General features: G+C 47.8%; 8 protein-coding genes across 8 annotated transcripts; 4 read left to right on the plus strand and 4 right to left on the minus strand.

Moving 5' to 3' along the window:
- Positions 1 to 70: 70 nt before the first annotated feature.
- Positions 71 to 590, plus strand: PENARI_c086G01896 (uncharacterized protein; the record flags this gene model as incomplete). The annotated part of the gene is made up of 3 exons (XM_022637739.1): positions 71 to 282; positions 339 to 356; positions 410 to 590. Coding segments are annotated over 3 exons (411 nt in total), but the record flags the coding sequence as incomplete, so codon positions are not given.
- Positions 591 to 1,667: 1,077 nt separating this feature from the next.
- PENARI_c086G05527 (uncharacterized protein) lies at positions 1,668 to 2,496 on the minus strand (the record flags this gene model as incomplete). Its single annotated transcript, XM_022637743.1, has 2 exons — positions 1,668 to 2,234; positions 2,443 to 2,496. The coding sequence occupies 2 exons, from the start codon at positions 2,494 to 2,496 to the stop codon at positions 1,668 to 1,670; spliced, it is 621 nt and encodes a 206-aa protein (XP_022482404.1).
- A 1,131-nt stretch (positions 2,497 to 3,627) lies between these two features.
- PENARI_c086G07561 (uncharacterized protein) lies at positions 3,628 to 3,948 on the minus strand (the record flags this gene model as incomplete). The annotated part of the gene is made up of 1 exon (XM_022637744.1): positions 3,628 to 3,948. One exon carries the CDS (start codon positions 3,946 to 3,948, stop codon positions 3,628 to 3,630), a length of 321 nt encoding a protein of 106 aa, XP_022482403.1.
- A 2,010-nt stretch (positions 3,949 to 5,958) lies between these two features.
- PENARI_c086G04173 (uncharacterized protein) lies at positions 5,959 to 11,320 on the plus strand (the record flags this gene model as incomplete). The annotated part of the gene is made up of 8 exons (XM_022637742.1): positions 5,959 to 6,268; positions 6,398 to 7,121; positions 7,169 to 7,274; positions 9,948 to 9,979; positions 10,028 to 10,241; positions 10,375 to 10,702; positions 10,785 to 10,938; positions 10,999 to 11,320. 8 exons carry the CDS (start codon positions 5,959 to 5,961, stop codon positions 11,318 to 11,320), a joined length of 2,190 nt encoding a protein of 729 aa, XP_022482398.1.
- Positions 11,321 to 13,346: 2,026 nt separating this feature from the next.
- Positions 13,347 to 13,609, minus strand: PENARI_c086G03704 (uncharacterized protein; the record flags this gene model as incomplete). The annotated part of the gene is made up of 2 exons (XM_022637741.1): positions 13,347 to 13,352; positions 13,484 to 13,609. 2 exons carry the CDS (start codon positions 13,607 to 13,609, stop codon positions 13,347 to 13,349), a joined length of 132 nt encoding a protein of 43 aa, XP_022482405.1.
- Positions 13,610 to 15,110: 1,501 nt separating this feature from the next.
- On the plus strand, positions 15,111 to 15,674 carry PENARI_c086G03113 (uncharacterized protein; the record flags this gene model as incomplete). The annotated part of the gene is made up of 1 exon (XM_022637740.1): positions 15,111 to 15,674. The coding sequence occupies one exon, from the start codon at positions 15,111 to 15,113 to the stop codon at positions 15,672 to 15,674; it is 564 nt and encodes a 187-aa protein (XP_022482400.1).
- Positions 15,675 to 15,847: 173 nt separating this feature from the next.
- Positions 15,848 to 16,050, minus strand: PENARI_c086G12198 (uncharacterized protein; the record flags this gene model as incomplete). Its single annotated transcript, XM_022637746.1, has 2 exons — positions 15,848 to 15,853; positions 15,910 to 16,050. 2 exons carry the CDS (start codon positions 16,048 to 16,050, stop codon positions 15,848 to 15,850), a joined length of 147 nt encoding a protein of 48 aa, XP_022482399.1.
- A 1,092-nt stretch (positions 16,051 to 17,142) lies between these two features.
- On the plus strand, positions 17,143 to 18,288 carry PENARI_c086G08514 (uncharacterized protein; the record flags this gene model as incomplete). Its single annotated transcript, XM_022637745.1, has 1 exon — positions 17,143 to 18,288. The coding sequence occupies one exon, from the start codon at positions 17,143 to 17,145 to the stop codon at positions 18,286 to 18,288; it is 1,146 nt and encodes a 381-aa protein (XP_022482401.1).
- Between the last annotated feature and the right edge of the window lie 565 nt (positions 18,289 to 18,853).

Genomic DNA, 18,853 nt, shown 5'->3' on the forward strand with positions numbered 1-18,853 from the left:
TCGAAGCCGATTGCAACGTGCATTGTCCTTGTCGTCCTCTGAGTCTGAAGATACTGGTAGTCCATCCAGGTCCGCTACAGGCGATACCACAGTGGACGAGTCAACTTTTCAGGAGGAACACGACTCTGGCGACCAGGACAATAGCACCTCAGCTGACGAGACCGAGCAAGAAGCTGTACGACAGCGGAAGACTGTGTTTGGACACGTAACCGACTTGGAAACGCGCGGGCAGACTCAGCTTTCCGGAGACAGCAATACGGTTGCTCTTAAATGTCTGACGGAGTAAGTACAATCCTGTCAAGGACATAATTTACGATGAGCTTGCTAACAACATCCAGACTAGATAACCGGATGCGGTCAGTTCTGGTCCATCTTGAGTGACATTGTAAAGCGCTAACCGTCTCCGCAGGTCTATTGAGCGCTCATCGCATGACCAAGCCACCTGGAATGAAACCATTCGCAACGATCTGACCGACGTTTTTGGTCGATTGGCGATCGTCGAAACTGAGATCCAGAAGGTGACTAGGCAGGGTCCAAGCAAAACTACAGAGGTCCAGAAGATCGGGCGATCCCTGCGTCGGCAGCAGTGATGCAGTTCAAGCTTTACTTGGATACCCAACCATGTACATCAGAGCAAGATATCAGTCTGTGTTGGACTTGAAGTATGCCCACGAGCTTAACCAATAGAATATGAACACGCTCATCATCGATGATGGATTGGACGGTCACTGGACAAGCCTCGATTGACTCAATGCCAAGCTAATGCCATGGCGAGCGATGGATCGTTTGTCGTTGCATGGGGTGTTTGTATTTTACCAGTGCTTCCCTAAGCTGTGCAGACGGAAAAGTATGGCTGGTTTATGAACTGTGCCGAAATGGCTCTTCTGAACCGACGGGCTATAGTCGCGAGCCACTATGTGTTACCGAGTAGATTAAATATTTGATTAGTTCCATCATTGCAGCTGATTTGTATTGCCTGGCCCACTATGCTTGTACTCGGTCTGTATAAGTGAGGAAATTCCCAAGAAGGCTAAACCTACAGCAGTGCTCTAGAATCATACGCCATGTAACAAGGTGCCATCCTTAGCAGTTGATACTCGCACAGTAGTGCCACATCTATCGACTTGCGATATCGCACTCAACGAGCAATTGCTATTTGTAATTGGGCTGGACCAGGATACTACGGCAAGCTTTGGCTGCAGGCGGAGAAGAAAGAATAACTATAATGCGCAAGAGAAGCGTGGGATTCTCCACGAAACCCATAGCACAGATATTAGCGATATTCCGATCGGACTATTAGAAATACGTTTCCTTTACGCCATGGGGAGACCACGTGAGTAACAAATCCACAGGCCAGCGTGACAAGGTCTTTTCTCTCATCTAAAGCGTATCTGAGCGTCTCGGCCTTGAGCGGTGTGATGCTGAATACTGTACCGAGGCGCAGGTGCTTGCGCGTGCTCAAGTTACGAAACCACCTAGCCCTGCCCTTGAGGATAATTAATAGAATACACACGGTTTGGCACGGGACATATATAATCAGAACGTAGCAAAATGCTTCTTCACGAACTATCTGCGCGTCGACTACATTGCAAAGGCTGTCTTCTGCAGGAAACGAGTGAGGACCTACTCAGACCAACGCACCCTAATTGTCAGACAAAAGATTCATCTCAGTTGGTCGTAGGTAGTTCATGTTGAGTACCAAGCGGGACATTGTCATTGTTCGATTGGGAGATGCTGGGGAGCATATCGTGGCCAAGCGTACCCGCGCCGCCCTGATCGGGCCATTCTTCCTGGATCATTCCGGAGCCTGGCAAATAGGATGCCAGTCGTCTGTTCTGGAGTGCGTCGATTGCGCTCCAGAATCGAGTGGTCGCGGATACCAGCTCTGCGTGTGCCTGATCCAACACCAGCTGTATATCATTCCACGGGACCTGATCTTGCAGCGCGGTGTTCGTGGACTCCAGCTGCTGCTGCAATTGGCAAATCCCACGCTGGAGCTTCTGATGCTCGGCTAATGCGGTAACCCTTGCCGTGACAGCGATTTGCAATTCCGAAGACTTTTGCGCTTTCTCGGCTTTGATCTGGTCCAGCAACTGGGAAAGGCCGTGGTTCTCTCCATCTCTTTCCCCAAGCACCTCTTGAAACTCCTCCTCAATATTGCTCATCACCCGGAGACACTTTCTATGCGTCGCTTTGTCGTTTTTCCTTTTGGGCTTCTTCGTAATCGAGGATGTCTAGCACGGTCAGTAAAGAGTACATTCAAATGAAAGGGGTGTCACCGGGGCTGTTCTGGCCATAGCGCAGTACGATCCAAAAAGGTGAGCATTGGCGTACCGAATCTCTGTGTGATTTCGTCTCTGGTTTGCGTGACTTTCGTCTATCCTTGGTCTCAGAACCGGTAGAGCAAACGGAATAAAATGACGATGCAGCACGCCGCTATACTCCGTCAGACCTGAGGTCTGCGTCATCCTGAGGAGGCTTGGGATTCTTTGCCATGTTCGAACTTTTGTTTCTCTCAATCAACAGTGAATCAATGAGTCGCAGAAGGGATGAGAAAAGTATCAGCGGTGACCTGCCGAGAATCTGGCATTATATTGGCATAGGGAGAGGCCTAAGCGTAAGATCTGAAACAGAGCAGGGCTCATACAAAGCAAGTGCGTCGGAACGAGAATCACGAACTCAAAAGATTGAGGACCACTTTATATGCAGGACTCCGTGGAGCGTTAGCGCGAACGCACTAAACATCTGCCCTTCGACTGTACTGTCGGGGACGCGAGCAATTAGCCCGCACAAAGATGCATGTGGATGCACACTACCTTTTCACAGCATGAACAGGCCAGCCTCATATTATTACCAGTAATATCACGCATGAATTACGTTGTACTTTACTGAATATATCCAATTCAAGCGACAGGCTCAGCAGGAACCAAGAGTACAATGGAGCCCCGACAACGGCTAAGCGATGTGTCGTCCAAATTGTGTGATCACTAGACCAATTTCTATAGTTTAATGAGGGTTCGGACGACTGGCTGCAAAGTCGACTTTTTACGCCGGAGGAGTTACCACGATTGATACATTTAAGGCCAGTGACTTTTGGAATAAAACCTAGATTCAGGACGAAATAGAAGTTTTTCATTCGGTATACTATTGGACGATTCCTAATACGCTTGTGTATTTTAAATGCTATGATAGCTTTAATTCCTAGTTTACCTGGCTCGCGCCATCTTTGGACTGTTAACTATGCTTCGCTTTTAGTACGTGTATCCATGTAGGGGATCCAGCCCATCTAGTGCAGAAGAAAGAGTCATTTTGAAGTTGCAATGCAGCAGATGCCCCTCCAGCAAAATTGTTTGTAGGAATTCTTAGTGATATTTCGATACATTATGTTTCTCAGCCACCCTGCTCAAGCTCTTATTATCCACTTTGCTAATCTCTCGCTCAGAACCTTTTCATACATATGCATTGCTAGAAGTTGTGCACCAGCTTAAATCTGGAAAGCTGGATATCAACTATCCGCGCTTATCACTGGCCGTGTACACCCTTTGCGATCCGCAACATGAGGACTAGAATATTGGGTGAGCTTTCAGCGTACTCCAGCTGCTTCAACCTTGTGCTTTTCTGTCAATTTTAGATCTCGCTTGACACTGCATGGTTGCCAATGGCTGATGATTGGCTGTCGTTCATGTCATCAAGTGTGGTTTCCATTCCCTCTGATTGCAACGAACTCAGTGTCTGCATTACTCCAGCGATGCCTCTTCTCGTCTCTACCAGCTTATCACGCAGTATCTCGTTTTGCGACTCAAGAATCTCCATATCGTGGCGGAGGTGGTTGGCTTCAGCCCGGAGCGTATGACTTTCGCGAAGAGAGTCATCTAGCCGAGAACGAGTGCGTTCCAATTCAACTTCGATGCGGCCGTTAGCAGCCTTAAGCTCGCATATCTCTGCCATGAAAGAACCATCGATTATTCCTTCACCGAAACCCTGTGTCTTTATGCTCCGTCAGAAGGGCTATACAAATGGGGACATCTGACAAGGGGCCAAGAATCTAGGCTCTCAGCTGCCTACGACAAGGATGATCGCCCGCCGATCTTCCTCCGTTTTGTGACCGTGGCTCTGTGAGACGAATGACTTATTGGTAGTGCTTCCTTCCTTGCCGCGAGAAATCGACAAAAATCTTACCAACTAGCGATGTGTGCCCCGCTTGGTGACAGCGGGGAATGCCTATAGGAAAGGCATTATCTAGGTAATACTTTTTTCATCGCAAAGTGTTTTTTAGAATGCATTATTTTTGCGTCTCTTAGAATATTTTGAATTTGTATCAGATTATGTAATTTTTGTTGGAACAGAGTAGGTTTTAAGTTGATGCATTGTATGGCTCATCTCATACCACGTCAGTTGGTCAAACAGAGTGAGTCTTACACAAGTCCGAGACAAGCTTCTCCATCAATCAAGCCGTCGGGGATAACATTTCAATGCAAAATTGCGATTAGATCATTCTGTGGTCCTGCTAGCCACGTTATATATGAACGATTACCAATTACCTGATGTCAATCAAAACGATTAGTTTGGATTATGCAAGAATGAGAGATCACTGCAATCAACTATCATCAAATGAGGACCTAATTTTATTACCCTTCTAAATCTCACTCTTTGTTAGGATAAAAAAGTGCATGCGGAGACGATGGCAAGTCGCGCTAACCCGACCAAGCTGCTGGTGGAACAGGATGCAGCAATAAGCGGATGCTGAAGACTGTAAGTGTTTTGATTAATAGAAAGATATTGCCTTTGTGATAAGAGAGAATGGGGGCCTTGTTATTGAACAATTATGCCGCCAAATCCTACCTAATTTGATAGTAAACCAGGATGGTATCTTTCAGCATGACAATGCTCAGACACATTCCGCGTCTGTCATCCGAGACGCTTTAGTTGAGATGGAAATTCAGGACATGGAATAGCCTCCTTGTTATCCTGGTTTAAAGCGGATTGAAAGTCTCTTGGCTTTGCTAAAAGCGAAGATATATGGGCTTCGTCCAGATCTAATATGCGGTAATGGTCTAACCAAGGAGGTTTTGGTAGCGACTGCCCAGCAGGCATGGGATGAATCGGAGATAAGTCATTTAGAATATCTATCCGAGACGATGCCTCATAGAGTAGAAGCAATTATTGAGTCTGACAGTTGGTATACGCCATATTGAATATAATACATGAGGTTTTTGACCGGCAGAATATTATGTAATGATGATGGTGCGGGGCGGGTCGCGGATAAAAGGGGCCAAATGCTCATGTCCAGTCAATGTACCCCTGAATTTCTTTGGACGGATTACTCCGCTCCTCTTTCCCTCAGGCCATCTTGAACCTGAGACTCGGCGCCTAGCTTTCCTTTCTTTTCTTCCTCCTCCATGGACTGTACGTGTTACATGCACGCTTCCAAGATTGGGTGATATCATTCATCTGCAGATGACAAGTTCCTGATATGAACTTTTGAGCCCCAACCCCAGGACCCATCACTCGCCGTCCAGATTCGCTTAAGTGCAATTGTGCAGATCTCGAAAGCCTTGGGCCTTGGGGCAAATTGCAGCATTGCTCTTATGTCTTTCTCTTCTTCCTGTTTTTGCTTTGTGGCTTCGTGGCTTCCTTGCTTTATTCCTCGTCATGTGTTATTTTATCTTAAGAGTCATCCAGACCTGGCAACCCCGCATCTATCTCTCGACACTGTGCAGCAGAACCACGGGTAGTCGCATTGTATTAGTCTACTCGTCTGCATGCCATTATCATGATATCCTGTGCATACCTAACGCGAATCCAACCTCCGGAAGTGTCACGATTACGTAAAGCCTTCTAACCGTCTTACAGGCAGTCACCAAATCTGATGTTTGATCATCAACTCAATCTGTCAAAATCAACTTCCGATAGAAGGCGAGATGCTCATAAACCTGCCACTTAATTTATGGGCCCTCTATGTATCGTTCAGATGACGCCTATAATCAGTGTCCGCCCATGGAGGCGACAAAGGTCAACTACGAAGAGGACAAATCGTCACCACCACCATTTGTCCCCAAGAAGTCCGACCCTGAAATAGACGTCGAATTAGCGGGTCCACCCCATAAGCCCAACGAACCGGAACCACAAAACTCAGCCGATGAGGGCGACCGAGTGCTGATGAGGTTTCTAGCACCGAACCAGCCCGAGGTTGCTGCGACGGCAAGGGCTTCTCCTCTTGAGCCATTGCCTGGCAAGAAACAAAAGCCACCGCCTAACTTTGGTAATAGTAATTTGGAAACGTCACCTCCATTTCCAACTATTTCTCCGGGGCATCGGCCAAAGGAACCGGAGGCAATCCCAGCCTCGGAAAATGAGAAGATCGAGACGATACCTTCCCAACTGACATCTGGATTAGCACCAATACAGAGCTATATCAAGATGGAGCTGCCGCCAACGAGAATCCATGGTCAAGCCAGAAGCCACGATCAAGCCCTCAGTAACGCAAGCTCAAAAGTTTCATCTTGCTTCCATAGTTCCAACAAAACCTTCCCGGAACTCAAGTCTCGACTCACCTTGCCCTCACTACAACTTATCCAACCACCCCATGGAACCATCCTGGCGAAACACCCACAGAGCAACGACAACAGCCAGCCCCTGCCGTCTATCTGCGAAGCCCTCAGCGTATTGTCAGATTTCGGCCCACCGCCAGTCAACACAATGTCATCACCCTACCCTTTCTCCTCATGCCCCGAATCAACAACTTCAGGGAACAGCTCCTCATTCGACCGACCATACCCGGGGAATTACTCTATCCCCACAAGTCCTTACTCTCAGATCTCGCCGTTGAGTGTGAAGGACGCCTCCACCAACTCTCCTCTAGCCTCGCGGGCGTCCTTCTGGCGTGGATACTCCCAGTTTGATATGATGTTAGTCCAGAACCCGTACAAGGCTCCCCCAGCGCCTGTCAAAATCCCGGCCACCGGTTATTCGACGCGCACGGAACACGCTGGCGCCAGCATGGGAGATCGTGTCTCGCTTGCTTCGTCCACTTCCCGGGCCAACGAGATATCCGTGGGTAATCACCAGTGCACGATTCCCGGGTGTGCTGCTGAGCCATTCAAAACTCAGTATCTGCTCAAGTAAGTCAAAGCAACGACTCCATGAAAACCCCCACCTAACGAAACAGTAGCTCTCACGCAAATGTGCACTCCCAAGACCGCCCGTACTTCTGTCCAGTAGGTGGATGTCCGCGCGCCCACGGCGGAAAAGGCTTCAAACGCAAAAACGAAATGGTGCGCCACGGTCTCGTCCACAGCTCGCCGGGCTACGCCTGCCCTTTCTGTCCGGACCAGCAATACAAATACCCGCGACCCGACAATCTTCAACGTTAGTACACTTCCGAGCCTCCTGTATATAACATGGGCCGAATCTCACAATCACATTCGCGCAGACATGTCCATGTACATCACGTCGACAAGAACAGAGACGACCCCGTTCTCCGACAGGTCCTCGCACAAAGGCCCATAGTCAGGCCCCGCGGAAGAAAGCGAAGGATGAACAATACATGACCTTCATCCTCGTTTTTTTTTTGCATGACGAATACCCACATAGGGTTATTCAAGATTTCAAGGTGTTTTGCACAGACGTGAAATGTGGCGTTTACGAATTGGTCCAGCCCGCCCCAAGCCGCAAAGCTTTCAGAACCAACAAGAACACCAGGAGAGAAGGGCGAGCCAACTGAATCGCTTGACTCAATTTAGGTCAATCTTATGTTACATTAGAGACTTCCGTGCTTGATCAAAATAGAGACGTTGGCTTTCATACAAACCGACGGAAATCTGAGAAGATTCGGCATGATAATAAATTCCGAGAACCGCATCTGCGAGAGTTCCCCTGAGGCTGGAAAGAAGAATCTTGATTTAGAGCCATCAAACTTTCCCACGTCTCCCGCGGATTCACATGAAGCATAGTGTCGAATAAATAGGACTTACATTACTACCTTGCTCGACTTTAACAACGCTCAATTGAGGACTTTCTTCAGCCTGTCTCCTGAGGCATCTACATGCGTATCAAGTCCGCAATGGGTTAAAAATTCGCAGCATTAGACAGTTTAGTCAAACTCAGTCAACATATGTCATGGAACCTACCGTTAGCCCTTTCGTATACTCTGGGAACTATGATTTGACTCCTAGAAGAGACTAATAGGGTGCCTGAGAACCATTCAATGGATCCCGGGGTCGAATATGATCCAGGAACGTTATTCTCCTGCGAGATTGAAAGCGGCAAGCTGGAATGGGTCATCAATATTAGGAATACGAATAAACATGCGGGCAATAAGTGCGGGCAACAGAAAGAAGAAGTGATTAACTGGGTAACTTATGGTGTAAATACACCGTTTGAAGAGAGAAATGATGTTAATGATAAAATGCAACGGTTATTTGGCAGTTGGCTCAACGATGCTTTCCACGAAACATTATCGACTTGAGGGTCAACACGCAAGCAAGGTTCCGGCAGGTGACTAAACCTAAGTCTATGGCCGAAAAGAATAATAAACGGATTCATTTAGACTCATTTTCGTGTTAAAACACAGTGAAGAAAGTTGGGTTTTTATTGAATATTATTGGTCAGTCAACAGTCTCCACTCCAAATCAAGTGCGCGCGTTTCCTACTACCCAGGCACCCCCCAATTCAACCGCGTGAATTTATTTCACCCTGCTCACCCCAAGTTAGATGTCTTCCTCGACGGGTCTGCGGCATGTCCACTTTTCTGCCATATTTCCCAGGCCTCCAGCCCAAGCCCTCTTCTTGCAGCTTGTTGGCCAATAACAGTTCTCTATATTGAAGCGTGGAGAATTCTTCAACCTTCATGAGAGCTTCACCTCAAGTCATGAATGGGCTTATTCATACATATAGAAATCGACTTCTCTACGGTGAATTACACACGCGATAAGCCCACCCCATTGGCTTGATTATCCTGATCCTCGGACCGATATGACTCCAGAACCGCATCTCATCGTGCTTTACGCTCAGTAAACTGAACTATTTTAAAAAAGAATCATTAATTGCAAAGGCTCTATCTGGCGAAAGTGCCACTTTGATCCTACGACTTCATGTATGTTTCTCCCGTATCTCTTTATCAACGGGAGATCCTGGTCGTTTACTTGCTTTGAGGCTGGATAATAGGAGTTCTTGATAGTAAGTCGTCTTCTCATCAGAAGCATATTTGGAACCATACTAATTGCGAACCAAGGAAAGTCCAAAATCCCGAAGCATCCGCTGATAAGATAAATACTTATACTTGGCCGGTTTCCTGAAGGCGTATGCCCACACAAACATCAGCATCGCACATCTTGCTATATTCGGTCGCTTTTTCATCAGGCTTGATTTGCGACGGCCTTGTTTTGGGCGCATGGACCTTTTGACCATGCTCCATTAGGCACTAACATGGTCAAACCTATGTGGGATGGGAGTGACACCGGAGCACAGCTGAAGCTCGTTTCGGTTCGGGAGTAAGTGGACCAGAAAACACTGTCAGGTACAAATCAGAGCAGCGCAATCAAATCAAGTTCCCAACCAATTCTGATCCATGGCACCCGCAGAAGATTGAAACCTGTTGGTTGTGCTCTGTCACCGGAGATCTATCTTGTTTGCCAGTGATAAGTCTTTATCCTCTACAATTCTTACACCTCTCCATTCCAATTGTAACTATCACATACATTTTGGGGCTTGAACTCTATCCCCCCCTTTCAAAAAAACACCTCCCCCTGCTGTCGTGATCGTCGGCCGATGAAGCACCTATCGGAAAATCTTTTATACATAGCAGCTAATCTCCCCGGCCGATTTTATAAAATGTGGGTGTGTCGCATTCCTCCCTCGTTAATCCTTTGAACAGGCCACAGGCAATGTCTGGTCTAGGTGGTGACTTTGCGGTGAAGTTCGCCCGCGAAAAAACATGGGCTCTATAGGCTCTCGGCGTCTTGGGCGCCGTCCTGCGATTGTGAGTATGCATCGCTCAGGCCATGCACTAACCCAAGTCCCTTGATAGTACCGCCCGTATTCGACGTTTAGGCAATCGTAACCTCCAAGTCGATGACTATCTTATGATGTTCGCGATGGTCTGGTACACGCTACTATGTGTTGCTCTAAATCAAGTTGCTTCTGGTGGAGGATCCAACTTGATGACCGATAAGGACAGACTACACATGACCCCCCAGAACAAGGCCGAGCGAGTGGCAGCAAATGGGTTTTCGTCTCGGAGCGTTTGTTTATTCTCTGCGTCTGGGGTCTCAAGGCATGCATGTTGGTGATCTATGCCCGTATCACGCATGTCACCAAGTCCCATTTCATAGCACTCCCACTAACATCAAGCAGTGAGGGACTGAAGCAAGAAAGTGGATTAATTATATCGCCATCTATGTCACCATTGGGTTTGTCGCTACAGAACTATCCCTCTTCCTCACCTGCCGCCCAATAACACAATACTGGGCTGTCCCAACGGACAACTATCAATGTCCATCCTACCAATACTACGAGATCATCCAAGGCTGCATCTCCATCTCCGCCGATATTTTCATACTTTTAATCGCTATCCCAATGCTCGTCCAAGTACGCGTCCCGCTCAAGCAAAAGCTGATCCTAGTTGCAATAGTAACAGCGCCAAGACTGGATGAGAACCTTTGGGGCACCAAGACTTCCTCTCTTCTTGGCGTCGGAAAGCACGGTCTGCGAGATTGACCCCGATGTTATGGCTATAAAGCGGTGCTGACCCATTTTCTGTTTTCTTGGAATGATTCAAGCTCTAGTATTCTCTCTTCGTATCTCTTTTACTTCTGTCAAAATAGGATCGTTTTACAAGTTCCTTGCTATCACAGCCCTACTATCATCGGCCGTCTTGGCCCAAGACCCGGGTCCATCTCCCAGTGCTTCAATCGGCTGTGAACCACACGGAGACCATTGGTATGTTTTGACTTACTACTTTCGTCGCGCAAGGTGACTCTAGTGACGCTTTTGACCTAGGCACTGTGACGGCCCGGCCTCGACTACTACTGCTCTGGGTTCATCAACAGCAAGTGAAGTTGAGGCGACCACCACCTCGGCCGCTACATCGACTACATCGGCCACTGTTACCCCCACGTTGCCCAGTCCTACGGAATCTGTGGGTTTCGAGCCGCATAAAGACCACTGGCACTGTGACGGACCTGTCGAGACTTCTAGTTCGAGTGCCTCTGCGAGCGCTTCTGCCGGCGCAGACGATGACGAGAATGGTGTGGGCGCAAGAAAAGTGGAAATGTTTCTGCTTGTTGGGCTGTCTGTTGTAGCTGCAGGTTTGGATGTTTGATGCGTCAATGTCGGCTTGTGTATATTTAGGTAGCCATTGTATATATCTACGGCCCTTCCAGATCACCTCTATTGTCTTTATAGGAATGATGGATTCTTTTGCCTCTGCATTAATTAACGTTAAGAGCAAAGGCTGGTACCTTCTAGATATACTGAGCATAGTCAGTGCTATGTCGGAAGTATGAGGCCTGTTGAAACCCATGTCTTCTTTTTAACGCAACTATTTGGATCGACATTTCTGATGCCTTGAGATGCTCAGCGAGAGAGACGAGCAAGAGTCGTGTTGAGAAAAAGGGATGCTGAGTCGATCAAGAAACGTTGGCTGACTGTTGAATCCATTGAATCCATCATGGCCCTCTTAAATTGAGGTTTTATAGTGCATTGGAGATATTCAATCAGCAATGACAGGCTCATGTTTCTTGTTTTGACCACCTCATCTATGAGCGGCCCAACGTTCAATCACCCAAGTGTGCCTACAATCTCATCCCTAGGACTGATGAGCTACTTTTTCCCAGCCTCGGTTTAGTGTTGGTTGTATTGAGGTGTGGGTCATGGTCGCTTGCGCCGATCCGCGAACCTCGTTGAAGTTTGGCCCTACGTCGACTCAACATTAAAACTTGTAAACATCATTTAGGTATTTTGGTTAGTTTTTCTTTCTTTTAGTTTTTGGTTATTCTTTCTTTGACCCCTTTCGTCTGTCAGAGTTCAGAGACCTTCTTCGAATGCGGAAGATGTGTCGGGTTTTAATATATATTTCTTCACCAGTGAATGCTAAGAGGCAGTACCATAGCTATTGCCCCACTGTAATGTAACATTTATATGCACACCCAAGATAGCAGATAACCACAGCATTAGAGTAATAAAATGGGGTTCAGCGCACCTGACCATGAATCGTGGCAGAGGCTCAACGAGGTCCGTCCGTGGCCACCAGCAAATTACCAATTCCCTCCAGATAACCCGCATTTCTCCCAGGAGTATGCCCATGTCTCGAAGAACAGCTCCACTCAAGATTATTCGTGGCTGGGCCTGAACAAGGTCGGTCTGCAGCTCAGGTTATGTCTTCAAGTCTTAGCGAGTTCGGGTCTTTACGAGGCCTCTCGACTTTGAGCGAGCTCTGTCCAAAGTCTACTTGATTGTCTGTGTCGCTGGTCCACTACCGCTTCGCTGCATCTCGCACGATGCGATGCCAGACCATATGCAAGCTCAGGGGTGTCCTGTCTTCTTTTTAGGACGGCACCACTCTCAGTGGTAATGCAAGACCAGCTTCTGGGCCCGAGTGCGAGACTGGTGAAAAGAAGTTGGATTCTTATCATATCCGTATCCCCTGACAGACAGGCCTGGTCTCACTAGACCTAAATGAGACATCTGTATCCGGAGCGGTGCAAGGATTCATTCAGCATAAGGTTTATTAACTGGCGACAGTCAGAACATGGCACTAAATCGGCCCAATAGGTGGTGGACCTTTTCAAAATCGAACTTAGGGTGATCGTTTGTCTCTCAAGGTGGACAGTGATGCAACCTCTTCAACAAAAATTCACATAATGTCACCTTGGGAGGGGTCATAAGGCCCTAAGCTAAAGGTTTGAGGTGAAGTTCGGTGGAATGACCGTGCGTTATCAGCCCTAAAGCATTCCGTATTATTGCATATCGTATTGCATCTAGGCCTCATATGTAGGGTACTTATAAACGTTACAAAAAAAAAAAAAAAAGGCAATTGAAACGGACTATGGCCTTTACGGACAACACAAAACGTTAAAAGAATGATGGTTACGTTATTTTCATCATACTTGAGAGCACATATAATCACAGCGGACGCACGGACGGTTTCATTACGTTCCAAAGCTTTCCTGCGGAGCTATCTAGTCGACCGGGAATACGGCCTCTCGAAGAACCTTGGCTGCTATTGGGTTCAGCTCCCGCGCTGTAGAGGGGCATTGACAGAAGCCAATGCTTGGGGAGTCCAGCAAGACTCCTCAGCATCTAGAGATTCATCTCAGTTCTCTGAACTGGGGCTGGATAGTAAGACTTCACTTCTGGTAACGTGAGCTTATGGGGCAGAAATTAGCTTTGGAGGAACATACTAATTGAGGAGCAAGAAATGACCAAAATCCCGATGTATCCGCCGAGAAAAGAAACACTTTCCCTGGCTCTCGGATTCGGATACCCAGGCATACATCTGCTCCGCAAAGTTTGCTGTACTCGTGCGACTTTTCTCTAGATTTAGCTTGCGTCGATCTCGCTTCTGTCGAAGGTATTTCTTCCCCACGCGAGACTCGCAAATTCTAGCCATAATGATATTGAATGTGCAGTGAAAACCGAGTAGGCTCGAAATGAACCGATATGGCGATTCATGAGCTTGTAGGGAGTAGTATTTGGACAAGATCCTGCTAATATAAATTTGGGGGGCGTGGAGCGCCTTTTAGTACTCACCCGGCTATTTCTGAAACCCTTCAAGCTCTGTTACTTTAACACAATTACTCACTTCTTGTATTGTGAGAAATGGCACAGGGAGAAATGGCTGGGTGAGCCGAGGGTGAGAATCCTACAGTAGAGATTGATAATTGCGCGTTGTGGCCAGCATTCCCTTTTCGGGACAAATCCTTGCAAGTGTGAAACAGTTCACTCGGACCGGGACACAAGAATTGGAACCAGTCTGATGCCCATCAAAACGGACCACGGCATCGACACGGACCGTAAGACTCCATTTTGAGCTTTTGTATCGTCGCGTCAGTTTAATGATAGCGACTACGCTCCAAGTATTTGCTATTCCTGGAATGTGTAACTACGCTTTCTGCTAGGTAGTAGTACAGGAGATAAAAGGAGAAAATAATTAATAACAACAAGTAAAGCCAAAATGTCCAGTAAATAACTCTGAACGAGTACTGTATGCTCAGTTTAGACGCCGATGACACAATGTATACCGAAATGTGTCATCTTACTACAGAAGATGGTACATCGGGCTATTGTATATATTGTAGTGATTAGCCCACTGAAGGAATTAACTCGCTACTATGTATCCCAGCGGTTGGTGGGGGGTGGGGGCGCGAGGGGGTCAGGGTTGGAGGATACATAAGTTCTTTTGAATTCACAAAACGACTTTTTATAGATAGGCTATTTAAAAATCAAGGGACGAAAATTCCTTACAGTACACTACTATACTGTGAGTATTGCATTTCGTGTTTTAGCTACAATACGTCCCGAAACTGGTGCGACCACCTACACTCTTCAATTGATTCTCCAGCCCCAAAGCCAAGACACTATAATCTTCGTTGGGAACCTTTCCGGAATACCCTTGCCAGGCGGACGTCTATTGTTTCTTACTTAATTACGTTGTGTTTTGAAGCGTGTATTTGCTTGTACTCCAATACATCTGACGCCTCCAGCCTCCAACCTTCGAAAGAACCTCCTACAACTGAGTGGATGATTCGCCGAAATTTAGTGGCATAAGGATGGTGGTGATTTGTAGCTAATAACGTCGGTGGCGCCCCCTTGTTCCTGGGAAGGAAATCTGCCACCGTGGTGCCCCACCGAACATGCACACCGCATGGCACCGGAGCAGCAAGGGAACCCCCCATCACTCGACTGTTTCGTTCTTTACTCACCCGCTAGATCGCTTAAGCCTACCCCATACCAATCTACCATTTAATTTTGTCAGTTTGGTGCGGAAATATCGCCCAGACACGCTGCCTCATTTGTCCACCTTCAAACTCATTCTCGTATCTTATATTTGGGGCTGACATCTCCTACTCTGCTCACTATATCAACTAGTAGCTCGGAGATGGACGGCGAGTATGGCTCTCACTAGCGGTCTTTCGACTCTCACTATGGATGGTAAAGGCATGCCTCTCTGCAAGCCTCTTATCACAACGTCTCTGAGAGACGACGGAACGGCACTACTAGAACCCAAGCGGAGCTTAAATTCTATAGATGAGAAGGAGATGGAGCCGCAGAGATGCACAGGTTTCGACGCCTCCTTGGGTCGAATTTATCGTTATTACCCGGTCCCTACCTTGGTTCTTGATAAGGATTTGTGCGTCGTGGAGGTTTCAGACAGTCACTGTACCTTCTCGGGCCAATCTAGGAATGAACTGGTAGGCACTTGCGCCTGTGATATTCCAGTCCACATCATCCCTGCGTCAGACACAACTACTTTATACGGAGCGTTACGTGCAGCTATCATCTCAAAAGAGGCTCAAATCATGGAGGGAATACACGTCAAAAGCAAAAATTCGACTTACCAGCTTCGGATAGCGCCAATCTTCGAAAAATCGTCGTTGATCTATGTCATTTTAGAGACTCAAAATACTTCAAAAGATCACTGGGTCGCGACTGAAAGTGGTCTATCTATATGGTAAAAGGGGTAAAAGTGGATCCGTCCACGAGAATTTGGTGCCATAACCCGATGTGTGCTAGGTCTGGGCGTGCCATAAGCGAGAGTTGACTGTAGACGACAAGACCCTGACGGAACGAAGTGACTCAGTCAGGAGAGCGGCACTGCGTTACGGGGCGGCATAGTAGTCCCCGGTCTTCACGTCTGCAACTCCGTTAGCTTGGTCAAGGTAGCTTTCGTCGATCAAAGTCTCTAAAAACCTCTGACTCCCCTGTAGTCATGATCTCGGTGTCGGCATCAGAATCGGGCTGGCCCTCCTCGCCGTGACAGTAGCCTGATGGTGGGAAGAAAAAGCTGATAGGATCCGTGATCGGGAAAAGTTTCATCGAACCTGCTATCATGGAGGCCTGAGTAATATGTGGAAACATAACCGGCCGTTTGTTTTCAAGTCGCGGTGAACCCACAGTGGACTAATATTCCCCGTGCGTCCCGAATGAAGACGTACAGGCAGACGATGAGCGGTGGATCTACCGGAGCGTTAAGGTCAGTGGGAGACCGAGATTCACGCAAGCCCCAATCCAGGAAATGAGAAATTCAACAGGAGAAAAAATAGGTAGAGAGGTAGTCCGTGCGTTGAGACCGATTGGCCGACATGATGCCCACTTAGCTCCACACAAAGACACAGATCATAAATATGCCCACGAACCCCTGATCGACGTCAAGAACATATGCCCGCCCGCTCATTGAAGCAAATCCTTCAAAGCCAAATGTAATGTAGCTAGTTAAATCACACAATCACTTAGTTAATCATTATCGTTCTCGCAAGCGATCCAACTAAAACGCGAAGACTGCTCGTAAACACCGCTTCGGGTGTTCCCTAGAGTGAATGGACCGGTTCCATGGAACCAGAAGGGCTTTTCCTGATCGCCAGAGTACTAATGCGGCCTTATTTCTCTTGCTCTTCGACGCCCATTTAGCACACTCTCTACTGGGGGGAAAGATCTCCACTTTTGCTCCGTATCAGAGGTGTTAACTTCTATAGTTAACATTAGGGCCATAAACTAGTAGATGCTGCCCGTGACTCGGGCCGTCACCAAATGAGTTCCAGGAAAAGGGGTCATGACAATCAGCGATCCTTGCTTGACCCTGGACTTACGTCCTACCGATGCCTGATTGCGCAAAACTTCCTCTGCCTATATTTATATCTCCTTGTTTGTTCTGCGTTTAAATACTACATGCGAACCTATGTGTGCTCCAAAATTCCGCTCTATCTCTCTTGCCATCTTTCTAAAGGGAACTCCACGTTAGTCGTTAACTTGGGAGCTAAGGACGACTATCCCCCTGTCGAAAATCAACCTTCGCTGCACGGTGATCGGTCGTTGCATAAACCTGCGTCTCTTATAGCATGCGATGGCATAACGTGAAGACACTTGGATGATTCTCCGCTTTATTCGCCCAAGTTGGACGTCACGGACAGTCGAAGCAGGGTCAGTATGTTCCATATTGGCGGGAGTGCCTGTTTTCCTTTCCCGGGGCGCAAAGATTCGCACAACGCCCTGCCCGCAGCAACGGGATATGCTTCGAAACCAGCGAATAAAATTATCATCCTCGTCAATTACAACCTGTCCAAGAGCTGGGATAATTACTCAGGCGAGCCTACTATTGAGGCTGGTGCCAAAAAGATTCACGTGAACCAAACGAACATTTCCTTCCGAAAATCCACCGGATCGATTTCCTCGAACATTTGTAATGGGGTGAACGGACAATCCCGTCCAAAACAGCAGCTGAACAGGGCGTGCAACCGGCTTAGCAAGGGTTTAAAGTCTACGCCTTCCTTGCCACCTCAACAAAGACTCAACCCATCTTCACCTGAGTTCCAGTTCGTTGAAGAGCGCTCTTGTGCCATGGTCACATCCCATGCTGCAGCCATTGGATTCATTCCAACGGTGACGACGACGATCTCAGGGGGGGGTCCAAAACCACAACTGCCGCTATCGGACACCACAAGGCATCAGACTGGTGGATTACGTGCGCCTCTCCAGCAGCAGCACCAGCACCAAAACACTAGGGATCCAACTGCGGACATGATGACCCTTGACCAGCCAATGAGTCGATCAAGCAGCACCGACAACACCGCAACGGAGGGGGCTAGCCAGACTCATAGGGCGCGAGATACCCTCAAATTCGATGCTCAATCTACGGCAGAGAGCTGTCACATGTCTCGTACACGCCGCATTCCTGACGGCACCAAAATGCCAGTTCGCAAACCTCTTCCATCTAAGCAGCGTCGTTCGAAGCAGCTGGCGGGCCTATCTGCTGAACCTATCGGGCAGCAGGCTACAGCGAATCGAATTGCTTTACTAGATGCCAAAAAGGGTGACCTTCGACGGCGTAGGGTCAACCTAGAGACTGTTATCTACGAGTTGACCCAGGTCATCCAACCTGATGTCATTTCCTATGATGCGGCGGTCAAAGCCGAGGTAAAGAAGGCCGTCTTGAGTATCGAGAAAGAGATTGCAGAGATCAGGTGGAAAGAACATGAAATTGGATTTAAAGTCGCTCGGGCTTGGCAGCGTGCGGATGAATCGGAGAACTCGGTTGACAGCAGCTGGTTGTGGGCCAAACGTGTCGCCGGTTAAGGAACCTCATAACTATTATCAAGGTTCTAATAGCAAATCGACGTAGGTTTATTACTTTGTTAATTGTTATGAGCGAAAAAAGGGACCCAAGGGCGATAATGGTGCGATAACGGTCACGTGCGTGAACTTGGTATCGGACGGGATCGCTCGTTTATAGTTCTGTAACGTGGACATTAGAAACAGTATTAACGCAATGCCAGCGCGAAATAATACTGGATGAGGTTAAAAAATGGTCGATTTTTACAGTATGTGCAGCTAGGATAGCCTTCTTACGCTGGTCGGCTCATCAAGCCCAACTAGTTGAAATGCCCTCACGTGAAACCGTATACATAAGCTGTTCTTTTTTGGCCAGGGAGGGCCGACGATATCGATCCGCGGAGCACGAAGGCCGTTGCAAAACTGTTGACGGTGCGTATGGATCGGCTTTCGGGGGTTATAAAGATGTTTCCACTTCTGGGGACGCCATTCTAATTGGTTCATCGAATTTTGCTCGGTCGTAGATGGGGCCAACGATCCGCGGCCGTGTCAAGCGATGATAGGCGCATCCGCCATGGGGAAATATGCC

The sequence above is a fragment of the Penicillium arizonense genome (genome assembly GCF_001773325.1).
Source record: "Penicillium arizonense strain CBS 141311 chromosome Unknown PENARI_contig086, whole genome shotgun sequence".
In the NCBI taxonomy this organism is placed as follows: Eukaryota; Fungi; Ascomycota; class Eurotiomycetes; order Eurotiales; family Aspergillaceae; genus Penicillium; species Penicillium arizonense.